Raw genomic sequence first — 21,639 nt, 5'->3', positions numbered from 1 at the left:
GCTTAAACCTGACAGCAACCTAGATTAGGTTAGATTAGATTGGATTTTATTTGATAGGGACGATGCAATTAAGGATGGTTCTAATACAGATTATAGGACTGATATGTTGCACAGAGTTTATAGCTATTGCTTTGCTTTGCTTTTACATGTAGACCTAAAATGTTATTAAAAAGACAACTTAAACCAATGTGTCACCAGTTTCATCAAAGAGACAGTTGTATGTCACAAACAGACATTGAATGGGGTGTTTCACAGACATGCCAAAGGCTGCCTTCAGTTATTATCACAGGCTTAATGCACAAGAAAGCAGTGGTATATGGCGACATGAGATGAAAATGAATCAGAGCAGCAGGAGAAGTGAAAACTCATCAAACAATGGAGATGTGTGGTGGGTTAGGTTTTTGGTTTTCACTTACACTAAAGGAAGTGTGTTGTTTTCACTCATAGACCTTAATCACTGAACTGGATTGACAAGCAGTTTCCACTGAGTTCACCATAGAAACAGAGCCCACATCCCCACTTCTCATTTGACCCAGCCAAATAGCCAGACACTGCTTTGCTCCAACATCTCATTTTTGACATTTTTAATTATTGTAGATCCAGTCTGGGTACTTAAAGGGATACATTGCCTCTTTTAACCCTTCGGGCCCTTGGCCTTTTTTGGGGTATTTTTACTGCCTTTACTTTTAAGCTCATATCACAGTCATTATAAAAGCTACATACACATGCTATATCTTGTTTTGTTTTGTTTTTTTCAGGACAATCTGGGCTAACCAGATTTGCCATCATTCCATGTCCTTTTATGAGCCTGTATTTTATATTAATTTTTATATCAATGAAAAAAACAAATCTGTGTTACTAAATTCTTTCGTTTTTACATGTATCTCACCATAGCAAGTTGGAAATTGACATATTCTGCCATATATGAAGAGGGGAGACTCTCTGGAATCTGCCAATATAAGAACCATGATGGTGGGACATTTTGTCACTTCACAGTTGTCCAAAAACATGATTGCCAGTATTTTTTTTATTATTGCAAGAAATTCCATTGACTCATTCACAAGTCAAAAATGTGTTTTATCTGAAAGAAACATGCAATATTTGCATTTAAGATAATAGAAAAATAGTCAACCAAGTGCAATGATGTGCTCCAAGATAACATTTGCCACTTTGTTTGCAGTAAAAAAAAAAAAAAAAGATTCTGGACGTTTTCTTGTCGACATGATCTTGACTTACTTCTCTGTGCTGCTCTTTGATCTGACCTGAATGTTTATTTGTTGTTGTTTTTCAGTTTCAGCTATATATTGGGGGGACATTTTGGGCATGGGGGGGGGGGGGGGGGGACAACTCCCCTGTCATGCATGCATAATTAGGCTACAGTTCTCTGGGTGCACAAAGGTGAAGTGCGCTGGTCTTGTCATACAAAGTTTGATGGAGTGTCAACTGGACAATATGGAGATATTTGCATCTTGAAAGCCGGACTACAAATATGGATAGATAGGGAGAAACACACGCAAGCCTAAGACGTGGTAAGATATGATATTCCTCACTATATGAAGTGATTAATAGCAAGATCTGTATAATGGATTGTAAAGAAATTCGTCAGGTTTTTATTTTGTAGACAATTGATCTGGATTTATAGCGTGATGGGATGACAGCACAATGATGTGTGTGGTATCACTGGAAAGCTCGGGTCCTGCGCTTTCATGTGATATGCGTGGCATTTCTGTGCACCCCTGCATTTACGAGTAATCCAACCAAGAGTAATGTGTGTGCAAAGCTGTATGAAAGCTTTGTTATACATAATTTTAGTGTAACTTTATCATTTCTTTTCGTTGTGAAAACATTGGACTACCAACAAGTGCTTGGTCTTGTCGGAAAGCTGTTCCACTGTTGGAATGTGGGTACTCTGTGTAAATGAACTGTGGTAAACTTCCCTCATCTTATCAGCACCGAGATTTCCATGCTCATCTTCCGGCAAAATTCCGCTGGAAGACAGCAAACATCCAGTCCTGGCCCTAGGACTGTTGCTTAAACTACAGATTGTACTTTTACTTCTATAAGGCCCACCACCATGGACACAAAGAGTATAGAAGTGGACTGAGAGACCTGCCCCAGAGTCTGTCAAACTCAGATTGAACAGTAAAACTATGAAGTGCTGATCAAACATAAATCAAGATTCTGTTACCTGTTGCGATTAGTCTCTATACTTAGTGAGCTATAAAGGGTGATTGGATTAAATCTAATGTTTTTATCCTCTGATTAACACAATTACTTCCATACAGTGAGACACATTTCATTCACCTCATTTATGCTTCCAGGTATCGATGACAGCTTCATTCACAGTGGTGACCTAAAGGTGTTTAAGAAGCGGCGACACAGCACTCGGGCTCCACACCTTCTCCTCATGCTGCTGCCTTCATACCGGCTGGAGTCCCAGTCCCAGTCCCAGCACCCGAACCATCGGTCCAAGAGAGCCCTGGACGCTGCCTACTGCTCTAGGTACAAACCTGCAATCTACATTCTTACTCTCATGACACACATATCCGAAGAGATTCTCTCTGCTGTGAATTCTCCTTATACATGTTGACCTTTGACCTCCCTCAGGTGTCAGAAAGCATGACAAAATCCAAGTATTCCGAGCTGAGCTGTTATTAGTTGTTCTTTTTCAGTGATAAGCAGCCAAATGTGTCCACGTGACTGTAATGGGTGATGTTTGGCCCCAGTTGCAGCACACAGAGAATCAGGGACAGTTTTTAATGTTGTTTACTGTCACAGCTCAGCAGGTACAGAGCAGGGCAAGTTAATAGCATACAGTTCAGTTCAACACTCCAGCAATGTCTCTCCACAAAGTCCTTGATAGCCTGGCTGGTTTGGTAGGCCGAATCAGGCTGAGAGGCAGGCGAGTAAGCAGGGGTGGCAGCCCAACAACAAACACAGTTCAGCTCAATAACAGGCAACAGTACTGTGTAGGAGCAGGCAGGAGACAGTCGTGAAGGCAAAAAAGTTGGAACCAGTCAAGTACACAGTCCAAACAGATGAATCAGAGGGGAGCAGTCAGAGGGTAGGACGAGGCCAGGCAGAGGGTCTAGAAGGCAGCAGGTAAGTACTCCCAGGACACACAAAGGCAAGTGTGGCACACACAGGTAAGAAAACTGGAAAACTCACATTGTAGTATCGTCGTTGGATAGTAGCTCCAAGCACCCACAGGCAAATGGGAACCAAGGATGTGGAAGCAGGTCTTGTGATTGTGATTGGGACAGAGGCGTTTACCAGAAATCAGACGAAGCAGGCAGGTCAGAGGCAGGCAGGGGCAACAACGGGAAATCAGTCTAGAATAAAGTGCTTGAGAGTCTTGCACAAGGAACAGGTGAACTGAGATGGCGTGATGATGTGGGTATGGTGAATAGGCAGGAGCAGGAAAAGTATAGATGTAGGAGTGGTATGGGCAGCATGAGTGGAAAATTACTGACTGAGGGCTGAATGACTGCTCATGCAGAAAAGGGCAGGTGTCCAGGAATGCAAAACTGTGACAGTAACAGTATTTGCATATCACCTCTATGGACAGCAAAATCCAGAGGCAGTAATTATGAGCTTTACTCTGTGTTTCAGTTTTTTGGGTAGTGCTTTTTCAATTAAATTGACATCAAAAGGGGTGTTTCTGTAGGCATAAACTTCATAATGGGGAGCCAAGTAATGAAATTCCTCCATGTGTTAGCTCTTCAGGCAGAGTGAGGCAAGCTTCATTATAACTTTTGTAGACTACTGAGTAAAATCCAAGCAGCAGTATCTTCAGCTATGGCCTAGAGCTTTACTACCTGACTTGAACTTAATGAGGCCATGGATGTATAAAGAGAGCTAGACACAGTATTATAAGTGGGGGCCAGTTCATTTCTATGAGAGTGGCTCATGGTGCATGATGCTAAAAAAAGTTTGACTTCCTAGGTATAAAATTACAGACCTTTTTATTTTTTTTTAAGATAGTTTTTGGGGCTTTTTGCCTTTGATTGATAAGACAGTATTAAGTGTGAAATGGGAAAGAAGAGAGGGGATGATATGCAGCAAAGGGCCACAGGCTACAATCAAACCCATGGCCGCCGCTGCAAGGACATGGCCTTTGGACACGGGACGTCTGCTCTACCCACTGGGCTGCTGGGCGCTCAAAATTACAGATCTTCTCCATCAATGGGCCAATAGAGCATGTGCACTAGAAACTTCGCAGCTGACGAGTGGCTGACGTCCAGTTTAGCTCTCAGCTTTCTTGAATGGGGATGAAATGATTTAATTGTGCGGCTACCCTAGACTTAAAATGTCATTCAACTGGATGACTCAAATCCTGCAAGGGAAATAATTAATTTTACAGAGGCTGTGACACTCAGTGTGCCCACTGATTTACAGATGTCTCCTTCACAATGTTTGTGAATGGCAAAAAGTCTTATGGAGGCAGACCCAAAACTTGTAGTCACACAGTTTGGCCAATGTGTTACATTGGCTTCAAAGTTAGTTTACCGTATTTTTCCAAATAGTAGCCCGGGCATTTATTTCACAAAATCGATTTTGACCCCAGGCGTTTAAAAGAACCAGGTGGCTATTTGCTCAAGACTTTTATTTCTTTTTTTGTACCGACCTGCACCAGGCCGTTATTTGGTTACAGTTCCTGTCCAGTATGTTTTTTAGTGCAAAAATACTGTATAATGTAGGGGTGAGTTTGTGTACAAAAATCTCTAAACATTTAGAGTGGGTCATTTTTTCGTGTACACGTGTACAGGGGTTTCACCGCTGGGTGGTGCTATTGCATTATACCAGTACAGCCCCAGTTATCCGAATACCAACCGAACGGGCCATATAACCAACAGTTAAAGGCCACCACACCAAAATATCGCCATTCTGACAGTCCGCCATCCTGAATTCTGGTCCCTGAGTCCTGACAGTAAGCTATGGCAAGCCTGTAGAAGCTGTATTCCCCATGCGTGTCAGCGATTTTCACCGGGGACGCACGTGAGTAATTCAGGCATTGTCAGACAGGTGTTATTCATTCATTTAGGGCACGTATAGCTGCAGGAATGAAACTCTTGTTGAACTTGGCTTTTTTGCACAGAGGTAACCTGTAGCCACGGCCGGTGGCGAGGGGAATGAAGTATTGGTGGAGTGGATAGTCAGGGTCCTGTGTGATCTAAGTGCTTTACGGGTTAGAGATGAGGTGACACTGTCAGATAGGTTAGGAGTAGATGGGTTACTTTCAAGAGTTTGTTTCTATTAACAATTGTCAGCATGGGGAAGAGGCACATGGCACCATACAACAGAACAAGCTCAAAAGTGCTGCGGTACAGGAGGAAGAGTTGGGGTTGAACAGACAGGTGTTGGGGTTTGCGTATAGCCGCGAGTCTCTGTTGGCAGCGTTTGTAAGTGTCCGTGGTGTGCTGATTGAAGCTCAGGTTATTGTCCAGTGTGATGCCGAGATATTTGGAAGACTGCACCTCCTCCACCTTCTCCCCGTGCATGAAGAGACTGGGGAGGGGGGCCAGGGTTTTGGGAGGGCTGTCACATATGTATACTATCGGATATTAATATATACTTTCAACATATTGTACCACAGTAGCCTGTAATATTAAATATAATATTAGAACTTTAATTATTGCTGTTTTAAGCTACTGTCATTACCGTCTGTCCTGCATCTCTCTCTGTCTCTGTCTCTGTCTCCCTGTCTTTCTTTCTGTCTCATTGTGTCATACGGATTACTGTTAATTTACCATGTTGATCTGTTCTGTACGACATCTGTTGCACGTCTGTCCATCCTGGAAGAGGGATCCCTCCTCAATTGCTCTTCCTGAGGTTTCTACTGTATTTTTCCCCCGTTAAAGGGTTTTTCTGGGGGAGTTTTTCCTTATCCTCTGCGAGGGTCCTAAGGACAGAGCGATGTCGTATGCTGTAAAGCCCTGTGAGGTAAATTGTGATTTGTGATAATGGGCTTAATAAATAAAATTTATTGAAATTGAATTGATTGATAATCAGTTTTTTGGTTTTGGAGATGTTGAGATGGAGATAGTTATTGTCACACCATGTGTTGAAATGGGAAATGGAATGTTGGTAGGCAGCGAAGGAGTCGTTATTGTTCAGCAATGCAAGAATGGCCATGTCATCTGCATATTTAAAATAAAGTGTGGTGGGGGATGGACTCTGACAGTCATTCGTGTAAGAGGGTGTAGAGGAACGGGCTGAGCATGCACCCCTGCAGAGCACTAGTATTGAGCGTAATGGTGGAGGACAGGGACTGGCCGACCCTCACTGCCTGGGGTCTGTTGGACAGGAACCTGTGGAGAGTCTAGCAGTGGGGACACATATGGCAGGATGATCATTTGAACCCATTTCTCAAAACATTTCATTATGACGGAGGTGAGACACACAGGCCTGTAGTGATTCGGCTCTGATGGGTGGGACTTCTTTGTAACAGGGATGATGGTTGATGTTTTCCATACCTGGAACTGTGGAGGTACAGAGGGATTGGATGAAGAGGGAGTGGAGGACAGAGGTTAATTCCAGGGCGCAGCTTTTCAGAACCTGACCTGGAATGCCATCCGGCCCAGGAGCCTTGTTTGGTTTGCGCTTGGTGAGCTGGAGATGGACATCCCGCTCTGTCAGGAGGGTCTCGTAGTCCAACTTTTGGTGGGGCAAGAAGTCCAAGAGGCTGGCACACTCTGCTGAAAAATCATCTGTATCAAATCTGGCGTTAGCAAAGGTTAGGTCTGCTTGGTGGCTTGTCCTGTGAGTGTTTTGACTCACAAAAACCTGTTTTGTGTTTGTATTTGCAAACTCCTGTTCCAGTTTGAGTTTATAGTTTAACTTAACTTTGATTATTATTTTTAATGTCCCGGTTAATAATCTTAAGTGCTGTGGAGTTCTGTTGTCTGAAGGCATCATTCTTCTTTTTGAACAGGTGTTGGATTTTTGGATCCAAGGTTTTGAATTGGGATAAGTTCTTATAGTCTTTACTGGTGTCAGGGTATCTATACAGAATTTGATGTAGCTTGTGATGATTGAAGTTTACTCATCCAGCTCTCCCTCAAAGACTTCCCAGTCTGTACATGCAAAGCAGCCTTGGAGACATGCAATGGCGTCCTTCGTCCACTGGAGGGCGCTGCGCGTCACTGGCCTGTGTTGTTTCAGCTGCTGCTTGCAAACAGGAAGTAGATGGATCACGTTGTGGTCTGCCCGACCAAGCGGTGGGAGAGCTCTGGAGGTATATGCACCAGGGATATTGCCATAACACAAGTCTGTGGTTTTGTTGATTCTGGTTGGTACATCCATGTATTGGTTGAAAGGCTGGTAGAGTCTGATCGAGTCGGCAGCTGTTGAAGTCCCTGAGGAGGAACACCGGAGCATCGAAGTGCCTGCTATGCATAGCGTGTGTTTTGCACTATTTGCTCGGCTGTTGCCTTCACATTGGCACTTGATGGAACATACACACAAGCCCGTCGACAGGGGGGGGGCAACCAGGTATGTTGTCCCGGGCCTCAGGACCATAGGGGCCCCTGAATGACCCTTAATTTATTTTACTTTACATTCACATATTTCTTTTTAATTAAATCATTGCCTGATGAATTAAATATTATTTTCTACTCAACATATACTTAAAAACTTTAACATATTAAATATTTCAAATATATATATTTTCCTTTTTTTGCACAACCCCCCCCCCCCCCGTCTTAGCAGAGAATGGTTTGACCCTGCTCTGGCGCACTTAAGGCTACGCTACATACGTGCCCTGAAGCGGGAAATTTATGTAAATCTGTCATCGTTATAAACTCTAAACATGGCGAGTCGTCATAAATCGGGTGCGCAGAAAAGAAAAGAAAAAAGAAAAAGAGAGGAAGATCATAGAGGTGAACGAGAAAAAATGATGAAGTTTTTAAAAGGGGGACAAGAAGCCAGAGAATTAGGGCTAGAGTTGGCTGTGGATGGTGATGCCGGTAAGTGAACAACAGCCGCTAACACTGAAAGTTTACATTCGCGATCACCGTGACCAAAGCCCGATTCGAGTCTGTCACCGGCCGCTTGTAGCCTATTGAGCTGCGGTATGACAAGACATGCTGCCCACGTTGAGCGGAGGAGAGAGAAGGTGATGGGAGATCAGGAGGTAATGTTAGTCTGTGGGGAGCAGGTGCGCGAGGGTGAACAGACTCGGTCCGGCGGGATTTATCTTGGGTTTACAACCCACTGTGTATTATAGCAAACGCTAATACGAATCCATCACTGAAACAGCACAAACGAGCAGCAGTGGAACAGCAGAGGAGCCGGTCAGGGAGAGACAGGGAGCTGTCAGGCAGCCCACAGTCAGAGCTGAGGAGGGGGCGTGTCCCAGGTCCCACTCAGCGCAGCAGCCGCAGATCGGTAGGGAGAGTGTGTCAGTCAGAGTCTGCATTCATCATGAATGCTGTTGTTGTTGTTGTTGTTGTTGTTGTATTAGTAGTAATGAAGGCCTATCTTTTACAGAGAATGATCAAAATGATGTAAGGCTATGTATGGAGCATAGCCATACCATTTGCTGACAGAGGCTACTGCTGTTGCTTCTGCTATAGGCATCACACCAACATTTAAAAGGAAACAGAGAAAGAGGAAGCCTTTTTTTGATGAGACTGTAGATGGAGGAATATCTGAGGAGACCCCAGAGACACACTTCAGAGATAAAGTGTTTTATTGTGTATTAGACACTATTGTATCTCAGCTAAGTATGAGATTTACATCAATCAAGATGATTTGTGAGGAATTTTCCATACTCTGGAGATTCCAGAAAATGACCACTGAAAGCATCAAATCAGCATGCACAAAACTGTCAGAAAAATACAAAAAAGACTTTTCAGAGTCACTTGAAGACCAGGTTTGTCACCTGAAAAAAATATATGCTGCAACATTTGAGGAGGACCTGGGACCACTAGACCTGCTTAATGCCATCTATGGCATGGGTCTACAAAGTATTTATGTTGATCTCTGCACACTGCTACGCATTTTCTTGTCTTTGCCAGTGACTGTAGCTGGAGGAGAGCGAGCCTTCAGCAAAATGAAAATAATAAAAAACTACCTATGCTCCACCATGTCACAGGGCAGGCTTAACAACCTAGCCATGCTCTCCATTGAGCGTGAGCTTGCTCAAAAACTGGATTTCACTGATGTTATAAATGACTTTACTGTCAAAAAATCTAGGCGCATCACTGTTTGAGGGCTTGATAACCCCAGGGATGTGGAGGGGGCAAGCATAGGATGTTTAGTTATACTGTTTTGTTGCTTAGCAGGCAGGCATAGCACTCTCAGTTGTATTGTATTGTAGCCTACATGGGACAATAGATGGAAATGGTTTGTTTATATTGTGTCACATCACATTACTGTCTGTTAACTGTCCATCTCAAATTAAATAATTTGAAAATTGACACTGTCATTGCTTGCAAAGCGTTAAAAGTACTGCGTATGTTGTCGTGACAAGCCAGTGGTGGGGGTGGGGTGGGGTGGGGGGCCCTATGATGGTCTCTTGTCCCCGGGCCCCAGCAAGTCTGTTGACAGCCCTGCATACACACAACTAAACACAACAGTCGAGAACTCCCTAGGGAGATAGAAAGCAACTCCAGGTCCAGGTTGTAGATCGTACTGTGTATCTTGATGTTAGTACACCAGCAAGAGTTGACAAACATACACACACAGTGTCCAGTCCAGTGCTGTTCCTGGGAGCCTGGATGGTCTCAGCAATATATTGGGTTTTAGTTGGGCTTGGGCCATTTTGTCGTGTACAGCTTCAGGCTTGGTTAATGTGAAATGTAATTGACTATGATTTTTTCTTTTCCTCTCTGACTGTGCCAATTGTCTGTACTTATGAAACACATTTTTACTGGATGAAATAATGCAAAAATGACTCTGATGCCAAAGACCATCGTTGGACTGAGACAGTGGTTATTATCAGGGGTTACTACATCAATTTAAGTGGTGCCATTGTATTTTCTAGACTCAGTAATTAACTACAATAGAATAGAATTGATTATGTAATAGAATAGAATAGAATAGAATAGAATAGAATAGAAAGAAGTTTATTCATCCCGAAGGGAAATTCAGCTGTCCAGCAGCTCGTAAAAGACAAAAAACAACAACCACATTTACCCATCAACAACAACACAGTGGTATTAAAATAGACAAAAAATAAAATAAGTTAAAATAAATGCACATATAGAAATTATATTGAAATAAAATTGTCCATTCCACAGTCCAGCCAGTTTTGGCCACTTGTGTGTAAGTGTGTGTGACTGGATTCAGGAGGTGTTAAACAGTCTTATTGCCATGGGGACAAAGGATCTCCTGAAACACTCCGTTCTGTCACTCCAGGAGGCTGGAGAGGGTCTCTGCAATTGTCCATTACAGCTTTGAGTTTGTTCAGTGTGTCCCTCTAAACCACAGTTCTTAGTGGGTCCAGTCTCGTGCCGAGCACTGAGCCAGCTTTTTTAACCAGCTTGTTTAATCACTTGGTGTTTTTGCTGCCTCCCCAGCACACTGCATGGCAGAAAAGTGTACTGGCCACCGCTGTGTGATAGAACATGGTCAGCATCTCCAAACACACATCAAGGGACCTCATTGTCTGCAGGAAGAACAGGCGGCTCTTCCTGCGGACACTGAGGTCCTTTGATGTGCATGGAGATGTTGAGGAAGACAGCTTGCAACCGTAATACACTGTTACTATTACAGAAGGTAATGATGACCACACCAACTATAAATGCAATAATGGAATAAAACTGGAAGTATCCTTTAAATAACAGGGCCAAAGTCTACTGATACCTGACTCTTCACCTGTCTAATCCTGTCTCCACCCCTCCATCTATAATAAACTATTCCTACTGCACCACAATTCACCTCTCACCCTTCATCTCTTTGTAGAAACGTTCAGGACAATTGCTGCTTACGGTCACTCTACATTGATTTTAAGAAGGATTTGGGCTGGAGATGGATCCACGAGCCAAAGGGCTATGAGGCCAACTTCTGTGCCGGGGCCTGTCCGTATCTGTGGAGTGCCGACACCCAGCATTCCAAGGTACAGTAGGAGGGACAGGGTCAAAGATCAACAGTCTGTGAGATCAAAGTTCATAAGGTTCTACTTTACTTCAGGTCATATTTTGTTCATGGAATGGTTCTAATTCCTGTGTTTCAGGTGTTAGGCCTGTATAACACCATCAACCCTGAAGCATCAGCCTCACCCTGTTGCGTTTCCCAGGACTTGGAGCCCCTCACCATCCTCTACTACATTGGGAAGACCCCAAAAATAGAGCAGCTCTCCAACATGAAGGTTAAGTCCTGCAAGTGCAGCTAGAAGCCCTTACAAACCACCTCTCTCTCTCTCTCTCTCTCTCTCTCTCTCTCTCTCTCTCTCTCTCCTTCTCTCTATCTATCTCTCTCTCTCTCTCTCCTTCCTTCAGACAAACATGAAGTCAAACCGCAACTGTACTTTCTCTTCGATGCACCATTATACTCACAGCAGTCAGGAGTGGAGTGCTGGAGAAATGAGTTACAGACCGATTCAGTGCTAGTTCAGTGCATACTCAATATACAGGAGCAGTGCTGTCATGACACCAAAAACATGTCTTTGATACCAATGCTGAGTACCAGCAATATGGTGATACATACTTTTCATGAGGCTTAGGGGCCGTACAAGTGCCACATCTTTAACCGCCTGGAAAATGTGAGGTTGGGTCCTCGGTGCCTATTCTGGCACACTTTCACGAGTGTGGAGGCAGGTTGCTAAACAAACATTACAAGTATCGTATCATAGCCTACTTAGCTAAAATTCTGAGTGAGGAGCTGATGTCTTTTCAGGCGCTGTTTATTAAGTGTGTTGGCCTAAAATATTGTCCATAGGTAGCCCTGCACTAAATTGGTCAACTTCTCAATATGTACCACAGACCGATCTTTGCGGAAGAAGGGAAAGATGCATGTCACGACACCGTTGCTGTGACGTTTGAATACATCCACTGTGTGTCTACATCAAAAACAATGGATCAGAGGGCACAAAATATGCAGCATACATAGGCCCCCTAAAGGGTCTTCAGTCTGTTGTAGGGCTGTCCCATATATCATTGTTTGGGTACCAGAACTTAGGTAGTAATTGAGAGCAAAGCTTTGGCCAGCCGTGCGGGCTGGGGTGCATATTATTATCACAAATGCTCATAATATTAGGTTCAGAATCGGAGACAACCCCTGAAAAGCGGCATGAAACAGAGGCACAAACACAGCAACAAATTTCAGATTTAGAACTTTAGGCATGTGATACTAATAGTTAGCCCTGTCACTGTGTGTGTGTGCGAGTGAACTTGCTGTTAGGAGAAGTTTGCCTTCAGGACTTTCTGTCAGAAAGGGATTTCCTCGTTAAGGTTAGGGAATAGTAGCCTAGGTTAAAATGAATACAACTTTGGAACCCATTGTCCTCCAGTCTGAAGATGAAAAGCCTCTTGGGGCAAGGGCCTATATTTTGGGATGATCTGGTGTAGCTAGCAGATATCTGAGATATCATTTTGACTAATCCTTATAAACAGATATCTGCAAATGAATGCAATAAATTAAAAACAAAAAAGCTAATATAGAGCTAACTCACCATCAGACGATAGCTTACTGGTTCTGAGACTGCATTTTGGCCAATGTGTTCCACCTCTCCATTGGTCTGTTCACCTGTAGTTCAAACATGATCGGCCAATACTGCTTGGATTACAGACAGAAACATCAAAAACTGTGATGCAAGAATCTTTTCCCGTTGTCTACAGATCCTGCATACATCTGCAGATACTGTTTGTAGTTATTAAAATGAATAAAGCCCTAATGGCAAATTTCTCCTGTATGCAGCAGACTCTCACGATAAACGAAGAGAGAGCGGAGCAATTAGTTGCTGAGTGATTCAAGACGCTACAATAACAATTTTTTTTTTTTTTTACCTATTTTAGATAATAAAAAAAAAAAATTGAATCTCTACGCAAAACATTAAAATTAATGTATTGGAAACACTGAGGTTTACATTTATTCATAATTTCTTTATTGTCATTTATCCCCAAAAACTTGAAAATCAAATACAGAGTGGATCAGAAGAATAATTATCATGATAGTTGAATATTCAGGTCCAGCCAGGCCTGGACTGGCCCACGGGAGAACCGGGGAGTTCCCCGGTGGCCTGGCCCGCAAGTGGTCTGCTCTGGCCTGCCTGTCTTTTTTTTTTTTTTTTTTGTTAAGGTGTGCTCTGCAGCGCAGGCTGCGCAGCGCAGGTGGCCGTGTCACAACGAATGGTCAAGAAGGTGTTTTTTTTTGTAGATTCAAGACGTGATTAGTTTGTCTCGCTTTCCGCCCGCACCTGCCCCCAAATCAGCGTGCCTGTAAACTGAAAGCAGCTTGGTTGTGGAGAGTCAGGTGGAACAGAGAGGAGAGGGTGTGTACTTGTGCCTGTGTGTGCAGACTGTGCAGTAGGAGCTCTGCAGCTCAGCAGCACCGTTACAGTGGACCGCAAAAAGAGGAAAGGTGGAGCTGAACGGGAGAGAGATAAAAAAAAAAGGGGGGGCCATTGAGGAGGAGGCGGCCAAATGTCATAAACTTACAGATATGTTCAGAGCCCCCCCTGCCCCCAGCAGCAGCATGACGTCATCAAATGACGATGCTGCAACAAGTAAGTTAACATAGAAAAGTAAGAAAACTGGTTATTCTCAACATGAGGTCCGGGGAGGATGGGGACCGACCCGAGGCCAGATAAATGATTGATGATAAGCTATAAGAGCCAAATTAACCCGTAAGGGTCCATTTGGTTCCATTTTGTACAGAGCAGCACAGGCTGAAACAGTGTGGGGACCCCTCTTAAGGATAGGCTCTTAACCGTCTAAGTTCAAAAGTTTTCAATATCTAATATCTAATATCTAATCTTACTGAAATAAGATCAGATAAGTTGAAGTTGTTGCCGACTTATATTTTTACTTGTTTTACTGTTGCATTGAATATGGGTGTTGCCATATTGATTATGATTTGCTGACAAAATAATACAATCATGTTGTTTCGTTCAGCATAATACCCATTCATATAGGAGTCCTGGTTTATTGAGGGGCACATTTGGTGAGGGTAGGGAAGAGAAAAGCACTGGACTGGAGGACTATGAGTAGGGTTGCTGTTACAGTTGTGTTTAATAGAGTTGTCGTGTGACTGTCAGTCTGGAATAATGAGCTTTGGTGATTACTTAGCCCATATGTGTGTCCGTGTGCACATGCAGGTGTGTGAGCATGTAATGTGTGGATTGGGTGGCCTAGGTGGATGTATGACTCCCGGTCTGAATTTTTGTCCCAGTCTGGCCCTGGGTCCAGCCCTGGTATACTGTCATCACTAGCTGTCCAAGCATCAGGAGCTGTTGGCTATCAAATGCCACATGCTCTTTATATCTATTAAATCTTCTCCAGGAGTGCCAGTGCAGTTATTTGGTGTCACACAAGTCTGAATGGCTGACATTGTGTGAATGACATTGTTCTAATATGACCAAGCAAACCAAACTAGGCATCAAAAAGTTAGAAAGCCTCCATATATAATAATGTGCAGCTGAAAATCATAAAATAAAGCAGTAGAGATGTTAAAGGAGACGTCCGGTATTTTGTACTTTGTTTTAATGTAAAATGTCCTGTTAAATACACAATTCACAGTTCAGTTCACAATTCTTGTGAAATGACCAACCAAATTTAATGTTAGACTGCAGTACTAGTTGTTTTGGCCAAATCCCTGGTTATTATCAGCCTATTCCAGTGCACACATTTGCATTGACTAGAGGTAAATGTTTGTCAAATAATCTTAAGCAATGGTACCAAAGTCATGCCAAAACTGGATTGTTGTGACTCCACTGCACAGGACACACACAGTATATGCTACACATACATAAATACATGCACATTTTGAAGGCCCTGTCAACATGCATCACCTCACAATTGTCACACCATTAAGACCCAAGAGTAAGGCAAACACTGGAAATATAAGTGATAAGCGTCTATATGTGAAACAAGTCCTAAAAATAACAGCCTCACCCGCGACACCTACCCTCCACCCCCCACCCCACAGTTCCAGCAGTCACACCATCCACACCATGTCCTAATTTCTCTGTTTGTCTTTGTTTGGTTTCCTTTTTAGTTTTCTAAATCTTGCCCTTGTTTTCCCAATAAGATGTTCATGGTTGTGGTGTAGCACCCTACAAATTTTGACCCAGGTAAAGATCTGGGTGGTGTCATCATAGGGGAAAAATACTTATGTCACATGGGGCTTACATAAAGGATAATTCCAGTTCATTAGAATGATGGTCTTATTTTTGCAGTTGGCTGTCATTTCCCTGTATTATCAGAAAGAGGTAAAACCTGAATTTGCTGCAGTTATGAAAATCTAATACCGTATCACAATGGCATCAAGTTCAGTTAAGCCAATCATATTTTAGGCTGTTCTCATGCACTCTGTATATTTTCCTATTAAAAGTAATGCAACAAAATCCATACATGTACCACGTAATGCTGAGCCAGTAATTCATACATAACCCACATATTTTGGAAGGCTGTGATCACGTGACTGAGAGAAGTAAAGAAGGAAGTGGTCTGTGGTGGAAATTTTGTCTTCTTCATGCATATACTTATATTGTTTCATTTTTCCTATGTGTCTGTAAGTGTGTGACCGTTGCATTCCCCTTTTGTAAACATCTGTTGTTACCTGACATCAAGAGATTTACATTCACTATAATCTCGCCTTCAAAGACAGTTCATTGACTGTCTAACAGATACAGCCAATTACCTAAACAGGTATGTTTCTCTGATGTAATCAAGAGAACATAATTAAATCAGGAAAGCCGAAGAAAGCTACAATATTTTTCTCATCATCTTGTCGTCTGAGTATAGGTATAAAGATGCCCTGTATTTACTGTTCTGGGCACGAACTCTGAGCTTTAAGCCTGAAGTTGTGCCTTCTCTATAGAGAATAAACTTTCATGCATGAAGCTATTCAGTCTTGCTTGCTGACTCCCAAGCAGACCGGCCAAAAATTGTCACGACAGGTCCCAAGCAGCCCAGTTAGGGGGCAGGTTGGGGTCGAGGTAGGTCATAAAACTCAGGACATTGCCAGGAGACCAGTGTTCAAAACCATGTGAACTTTGAGTGAACTTCATGTCATTTTAAGGTATATCCTCACCATGTTTCTTTTCCTAAACCTAACCACAAGGATGAGGATATGTTGCTCACCGCCGTGCCAGCAAAATTTCTCTCTTGGTAGTTGTATTTTTTTTTTTTTTTACAGCAAAAGATAATCACTGCTAAGCTTTGTTCAAATCACAAAGGCTTAGAATTCTAATAGCAGGTTTCCTAGTAGCAGATAAATCATTAATGTTACAATATACTACCAGAAACTATACCCAGAAACATTATCAGAAAGGTGAATGAAAGAATCACTCCAGTGATTGTATGGCCTTACAGAAGCTAGTGAAGTGGCTGCAGGAAATGACATCAAGCAGGGACAGCGCGAGCCTGGAAACCATAAGAATCTGCCAGCTCATGTTTAATTTGCTCTGACAGATGCGTCTGCTCCCCCTCCAACTCAAACAGATTTCCAGCAAGCCTGACCAAGGAAGTCCAATCACAGTCTTTTGTCTAATATGGGGCCGGTATGATACAATGATTTGACAGGAGTGTCACTGGTCCAAAAGTGACACATTTTACTGCTCTGATTGGTTGTATTTGCATCCTGTCTGCTCCATCCAATGCAACACACCAGGATTATGAAATTTAGATCAAACTGTCAAACTAGGCAGCGCTGATCAAATATGAATCAAGATTCGGTTAGTGCATTGCCTGTTTCTAACGGTGAATACTTTAGGAACATATATTAGTGTACTGTTAAACTGTAATTTGAATAGTCAGTGTCCAGGCTGCCATTTTTTTCTTGCTTGAAAATAGCTCATACACTGCCCCAATTTGCATGTGTCACTCAGGGATACACATTTCATCGTTCTTGATTGGTTGTAGCTCACGTTTCATTACTCTGATTGCAAGGCTTCAGTTATTGTTGAGTTCACCTTGAGCACAGGTATTATTATGCTGTATTAAGTTCACACAGTTTACAGACCCACTTCATCTTTGACCTGCTGTACTTACTGTAGTTGTGTGCACACAGTTTTCCTGTGCAGTGAGGGAATATCAGTGAAATTTCAGATGTGTTCACTTTCAGTTGTGGTTTAAAGAATGTGGATAACTTAGATTGTTTCCAACTGCTAGTGTCTCTTGACACATCAGATTTAGATGTAGTGTTGACAGATCTCTATTATTACATTTAAGTTTTAAAGCTATAGTGCATAACATCTACAGGTCCGTAAATGTCCGTTTCACCCAAGCCACTACTAGAGGAGATGACACAATGCTGATTAAGCCGATCGGCTCCTCTAACATCTCGCGGTATTTTTCAATATATATCATTTTTGGTATGCGTGTCGACTGGTGACATTCCTGCGCTGGCACACAGGAAATGCTTCTTCACAACAAGAAGGGAGGGGGAGAAAGAGCGGAGAGTGTCATAGCAAGAGGTAGAGTGCAGGTAGAAAGAGAAAGCAACATGGTGGAGAAGCGGCCGAGACACGGTTCAGAAGTGGATCCTACCACAAAGGCAAGTGTTAATCTGTGTACACGGTGTGTGGCGAGTGTTACTGTGTACATGGAAGTGCCGCCGGCTTATTAGTTGTAATAACGCATTATCTGCTGGGAGGCGACAGAAGTTACGCACTATAGCTTTAAGACTGTGCCTTTATCCAAAAAAAGTAAGTTTGAATGAATTGGAGCACACCTGTGACAAAGCGGCGGTATTTGATGACTTACAGATGAGAACAGGCTGGCAGTTTGGTCATCAATCAGCTCACGCAAGCACTGGGAGAAAATGCGAACTCCGCTCAGGAAGTCCCCAACCAACCAGCCAGCAGGTTGGAACCCACTGATGTTGCAATAAAAAGCTTTCTTTAAAAAGTAAACTTGATTTGTAATGAACTGGAATTAACCCTTTAATGTTATGAATGCACAAATTCTTGCTGTTGTATTTAGAATAACTTACATAAAGTCAATGATTGAGGTGTCCTTCATATCCAATTTAATGTATATTGGTTGTACTTCACAGTGATTGCTATTGAACAATTAGAGGCTTCCCACACATAGAGAAAATCCAAAGAACATAAGCCTCAGAATTACAGTGGTGTCATCTCATGCACTTAGCACAGCCACAGATCCACTCTAGCTATAAGAGGCCTGGGTTCAGAGAATAGAGATGCTGTGTTTTGGTATGTGATGATGCTGTGAGTGATAAGTTTGATAACAAAATGTATCCAACCATCAACAGCAACATGTCACTCTGTAGTAGTGTGTTGTAGTGTCATCAGTGTGTCATCTATCTGCCAAAACAAATCCTGCCATTTGCCTCATAAATTCATGAAAGCTGTCTGTCAGTCATTATCTTTTTGTTTTAAACAATTTGCACTGATGCTGTTGTTATTTTGCTATTTTAAAGTACCTAGTTTTATTAGTCATTGAGAACTTCCCCTGTTATTCAATGAGTAGTGTTGATGTAGGTGATCTGACACCAGCCCCTTCCAGCATTTAGTGCCAGTGGACTTGCTGAGTAGCAAGAGAAAAATAACTAGGCACCAACTTTGTCACAATAGAGCTGTTATTTTTTTTATATGTATTTGTTGTTGTTTTGATGGTGGTGATGATGATGATGATGATGTTGACGATGAGGATGATGATATTGTGACCCACTATGCTGTATTGTAACACAGTATTGTTGTGGTGCTAGTGGTAAAATAAATTATTTAAGTTTTAAGGGAATTGAGTGTTTTGTGTATTCTTTCTGACACTGATTTGTTTGTTTAAGGTGATATTTAATCTGACTGCTGCGGTGTGTCCTCTTGTCCTCACGGGAAAGTTTAATCCTTCCTACCCTTGTTGAGTTCTGGCTATGGAAAGCCACAAAGACAAGTTAGAAACTCATGTTTCCATCATTTTTATGATGCAGTTTTGCTCTTAACTTGATATATGATCAAACGATAATTGACCTATGGCTAAGCCACGCCCTCCTCCACTCACTCGGACAAACTATCAACAATCAGTGACCGGCGCTATGGCAGGTGTCACAGTAAACGGCATTTTGCAGGAGGCAATTGATGTCTTTTGGGGACATAACAATCAGATGTCATTGAGAAGTAACCAAAAGGGCCTAAACTACGCATTGGAGGGATATATCAATCATTTTATTGTTGAGCAGGTCAATGAAAAGCTTAAATTACAAGCCAAAATTTACAGGTCACAGTGTAAGCGTGATAAACCGCATCTCATTGCCGTCACCATCAAAGCCAACAAGTTTAAATGCCACTGAAGTTACGTTTTTTTGCTCAGAATATGAGAAAAGGATAACGGCCTTTTTACCATCTTTACCAAGAGTGTCTCTCTGTTAGTTTGGTGCTACAGTATTTACATTGAATCATTCACCATAATGTTTGACAACCTTTGTTATCTCTGCGATTACAGATAAGTTAATGATGCTAAGCCAATTTAAGGTTTTCTGTGTCCTCATCAAAAGGACTTGCATGTTCCTGGCTTTAAACTAGAGTAAATGAGCCCAGTATCCCCAAGAAAGTGTCCTCATTAATATGATTGTGCATCTCAACATTTGTATCCACTGCCAACATTTAGTGCAAATGCAGGAAGTAGGTCAAATGTTAGGAGGTGGAGATCAATCAAGATGTCTGGCTTTCAGACAAAAGACTTTAGTTCATGTGCAATCACAGATCTGCAAATAAATTAACCTTTTTATGCATCCACGCCCGCATTGTCCATGGCCAGAGACATCATGCTTTCAGGTTGTCTGTATGTTCATCCCATTCTTGTGAAATGGATATCGCAACAACTTAAGGGAATTTTTTTTCAAATTTGGTACTAATGTTCACTTTAAGTCAAGAATGACTTAATTAGAATTTGATAGTCAAAGGTCCAGGTCACTGTGACCTTGTCTGTCACGTTCTCATGAACCCAGTACTCAATAATACCTTAAGGGATTATTTTTTTCAAATTTGTCACAAATGTCCACTATGAGTTAAACATCAACTGGTTAGAATTGCAATATGCAATATCTCAAGAATGCCCTAAGGGAATTTCTTTAAATTTTGCAAAAACATCCATTTGGACCTAAAAAGTAGAGTAGAATTTTGTGGTCAAAGGGCAAAGGTCAAGGACACTGTGATGTCACAAAACATTTTTTGGCTATGACTCAGAAATTCATATGCTAATTATGAGAGTTTCATACAAATGTCTAATGTTATAAAATTAAGTGATAACATTTTAAATCCAAACGGTCAAAGGTAAACTTCATAACTCAGCAACAGAAGGGGAGACATTTGGTCAAATACTAAATTGGTGACACAAATTTTGAGTGTCCACCTTGAAATGGTGCTGACTGCATAGATCTTGTCAAGATGAAGATCAAGATGTGTGGGAAGCATCTATGTTTTTGTAGGCATAGATGTAAATTTTAACTGCAACTTGACAGGTTCGTTGAGGCATACAACCATGAGGCAGCAATTCTGTTTCACATACTAAAATACAAAGGCAGGTAAATCATGTCGAGGTGTGTTTACGCCACGCTAATCCATGCTGCTGTAGATATGAAAGAAGAATGGGTGGAGTGAAGAGATTTGGGAGTGAGTGTAACAGAGTGTAGGAGGTTTTTGTCAGCGCTGGAATGAGGCTTTCCACCAGGCTCTGTATGAGGGATTAGGTCTGCATAGTGGACCAATAATAAATAAAGACCGTGTGCAGGGGAGAAGACCAGAGGAGAGCCTAGCACTGGCTCCCAGTCATAATCTGGACCTCCACGAATTATGTATCAGATGGAAACTATTGCAGTGTGTCATCATCTGGGTCATTGGTGATCATGTTGAGCAGAACAGAGCTACACAATCACACACACAACTGTGTAGTTGTGCAGACTGGAATACAGTTTGATGATATATCAGCAGTTAGTCAACATGATGAGATGTTTAAATTCTTATCCTGTAAGAAAAATAATGTGGGTGTACAGTCATATATTCAGTGTTGGGAAAGCTACTTGGACAGTATAGTGAGCTAAGCTACCAAATACTCTACATTAAATGAGGCTTCACTACACTTAAATTACCCCTCAGCAACAACATGGCAAAAGTACTTTACTTTATTGAAGCTTTTTTTTAATCAATTCCAAGTCAGAGCTGTCCCAGTGATCAATGAAGCAGTCAAGCAGGTAGCCTAAATTATATTTGTTATTTTGTTTTGTTTTTCTATCTATCTATCTATCTATAGCTGTTGACAAGATGTAGTGAGTGGTTAGCTGTTGCCAACTAAATGTTGCCAACTAATTGCATTCTAAGACCAACATTGCAATCAGCCAATCACAGCCCTTTTAAATCCTCAGTATGCTGCTCCTGTGCTTCTTTAAAAATTCCTTTGTGCTTCCTCAGAGCTAAGTTAGTTTTCCATATTAAAGACTGAAGTTAATACAACTGAGCAAAATCCTCAGTAACATTCAACAAAAACCTTAGAGGCCATTGCAGGGTTAGAGCATTAT

General features: G+C 42.1%; 1 protein-coding gene across 1 annotated transcript in view; it reads left to right on the top strand.

Annotated features, from left to right (window-relative positions):
* tgfb2 (transforming growth factor, beta 2) overlaps nt 1-14,029 on the top strand; it is a 241,987-nt gene extending 227,958 nt beyond the window's left edge. The window contains exons 5-7 of the mRNA XM_049583197.1: nt 2,322-2,502; nt 10,909-11,062; nt 11,180-14,029. Coding sequence (XP_049439154.1) covers nt 2,322-2,502; nt 10,909-11,062; nt 11,180-11,338 — 494 coding nt within the window. The 3' untranslated portion in view covers nt 11,339-14,029. The remainder of the gene's footprint in view (nt 1-2,321; nt 2,503-10,908; nt 11,063-11,179) is intronic.
* The last annotated feature ends 7,610 nt before the right edge of the window (nt 14,030-21,639 follow it).

This window comes from Epinephelus fuscoguttatus, linkage group LG8, assembly GCF_011397635.1.
Source record: "Epinephelus fuscoguttatus linkage group LG8, E.fuscoguttatus.final_Chr_v1".
Lineage (NCBI taxonomy): Eukaryota > Metazoa > Chordata > Actinopteri > Perciformes > Serranidae > Epinephelus > Epinephelus fuscoguttatus.
The sequence above is the reverse complement of the archived record's forward strand: the minus strand, read 5'-3'. Positions and strand labels throughout refer to the sequence as shown.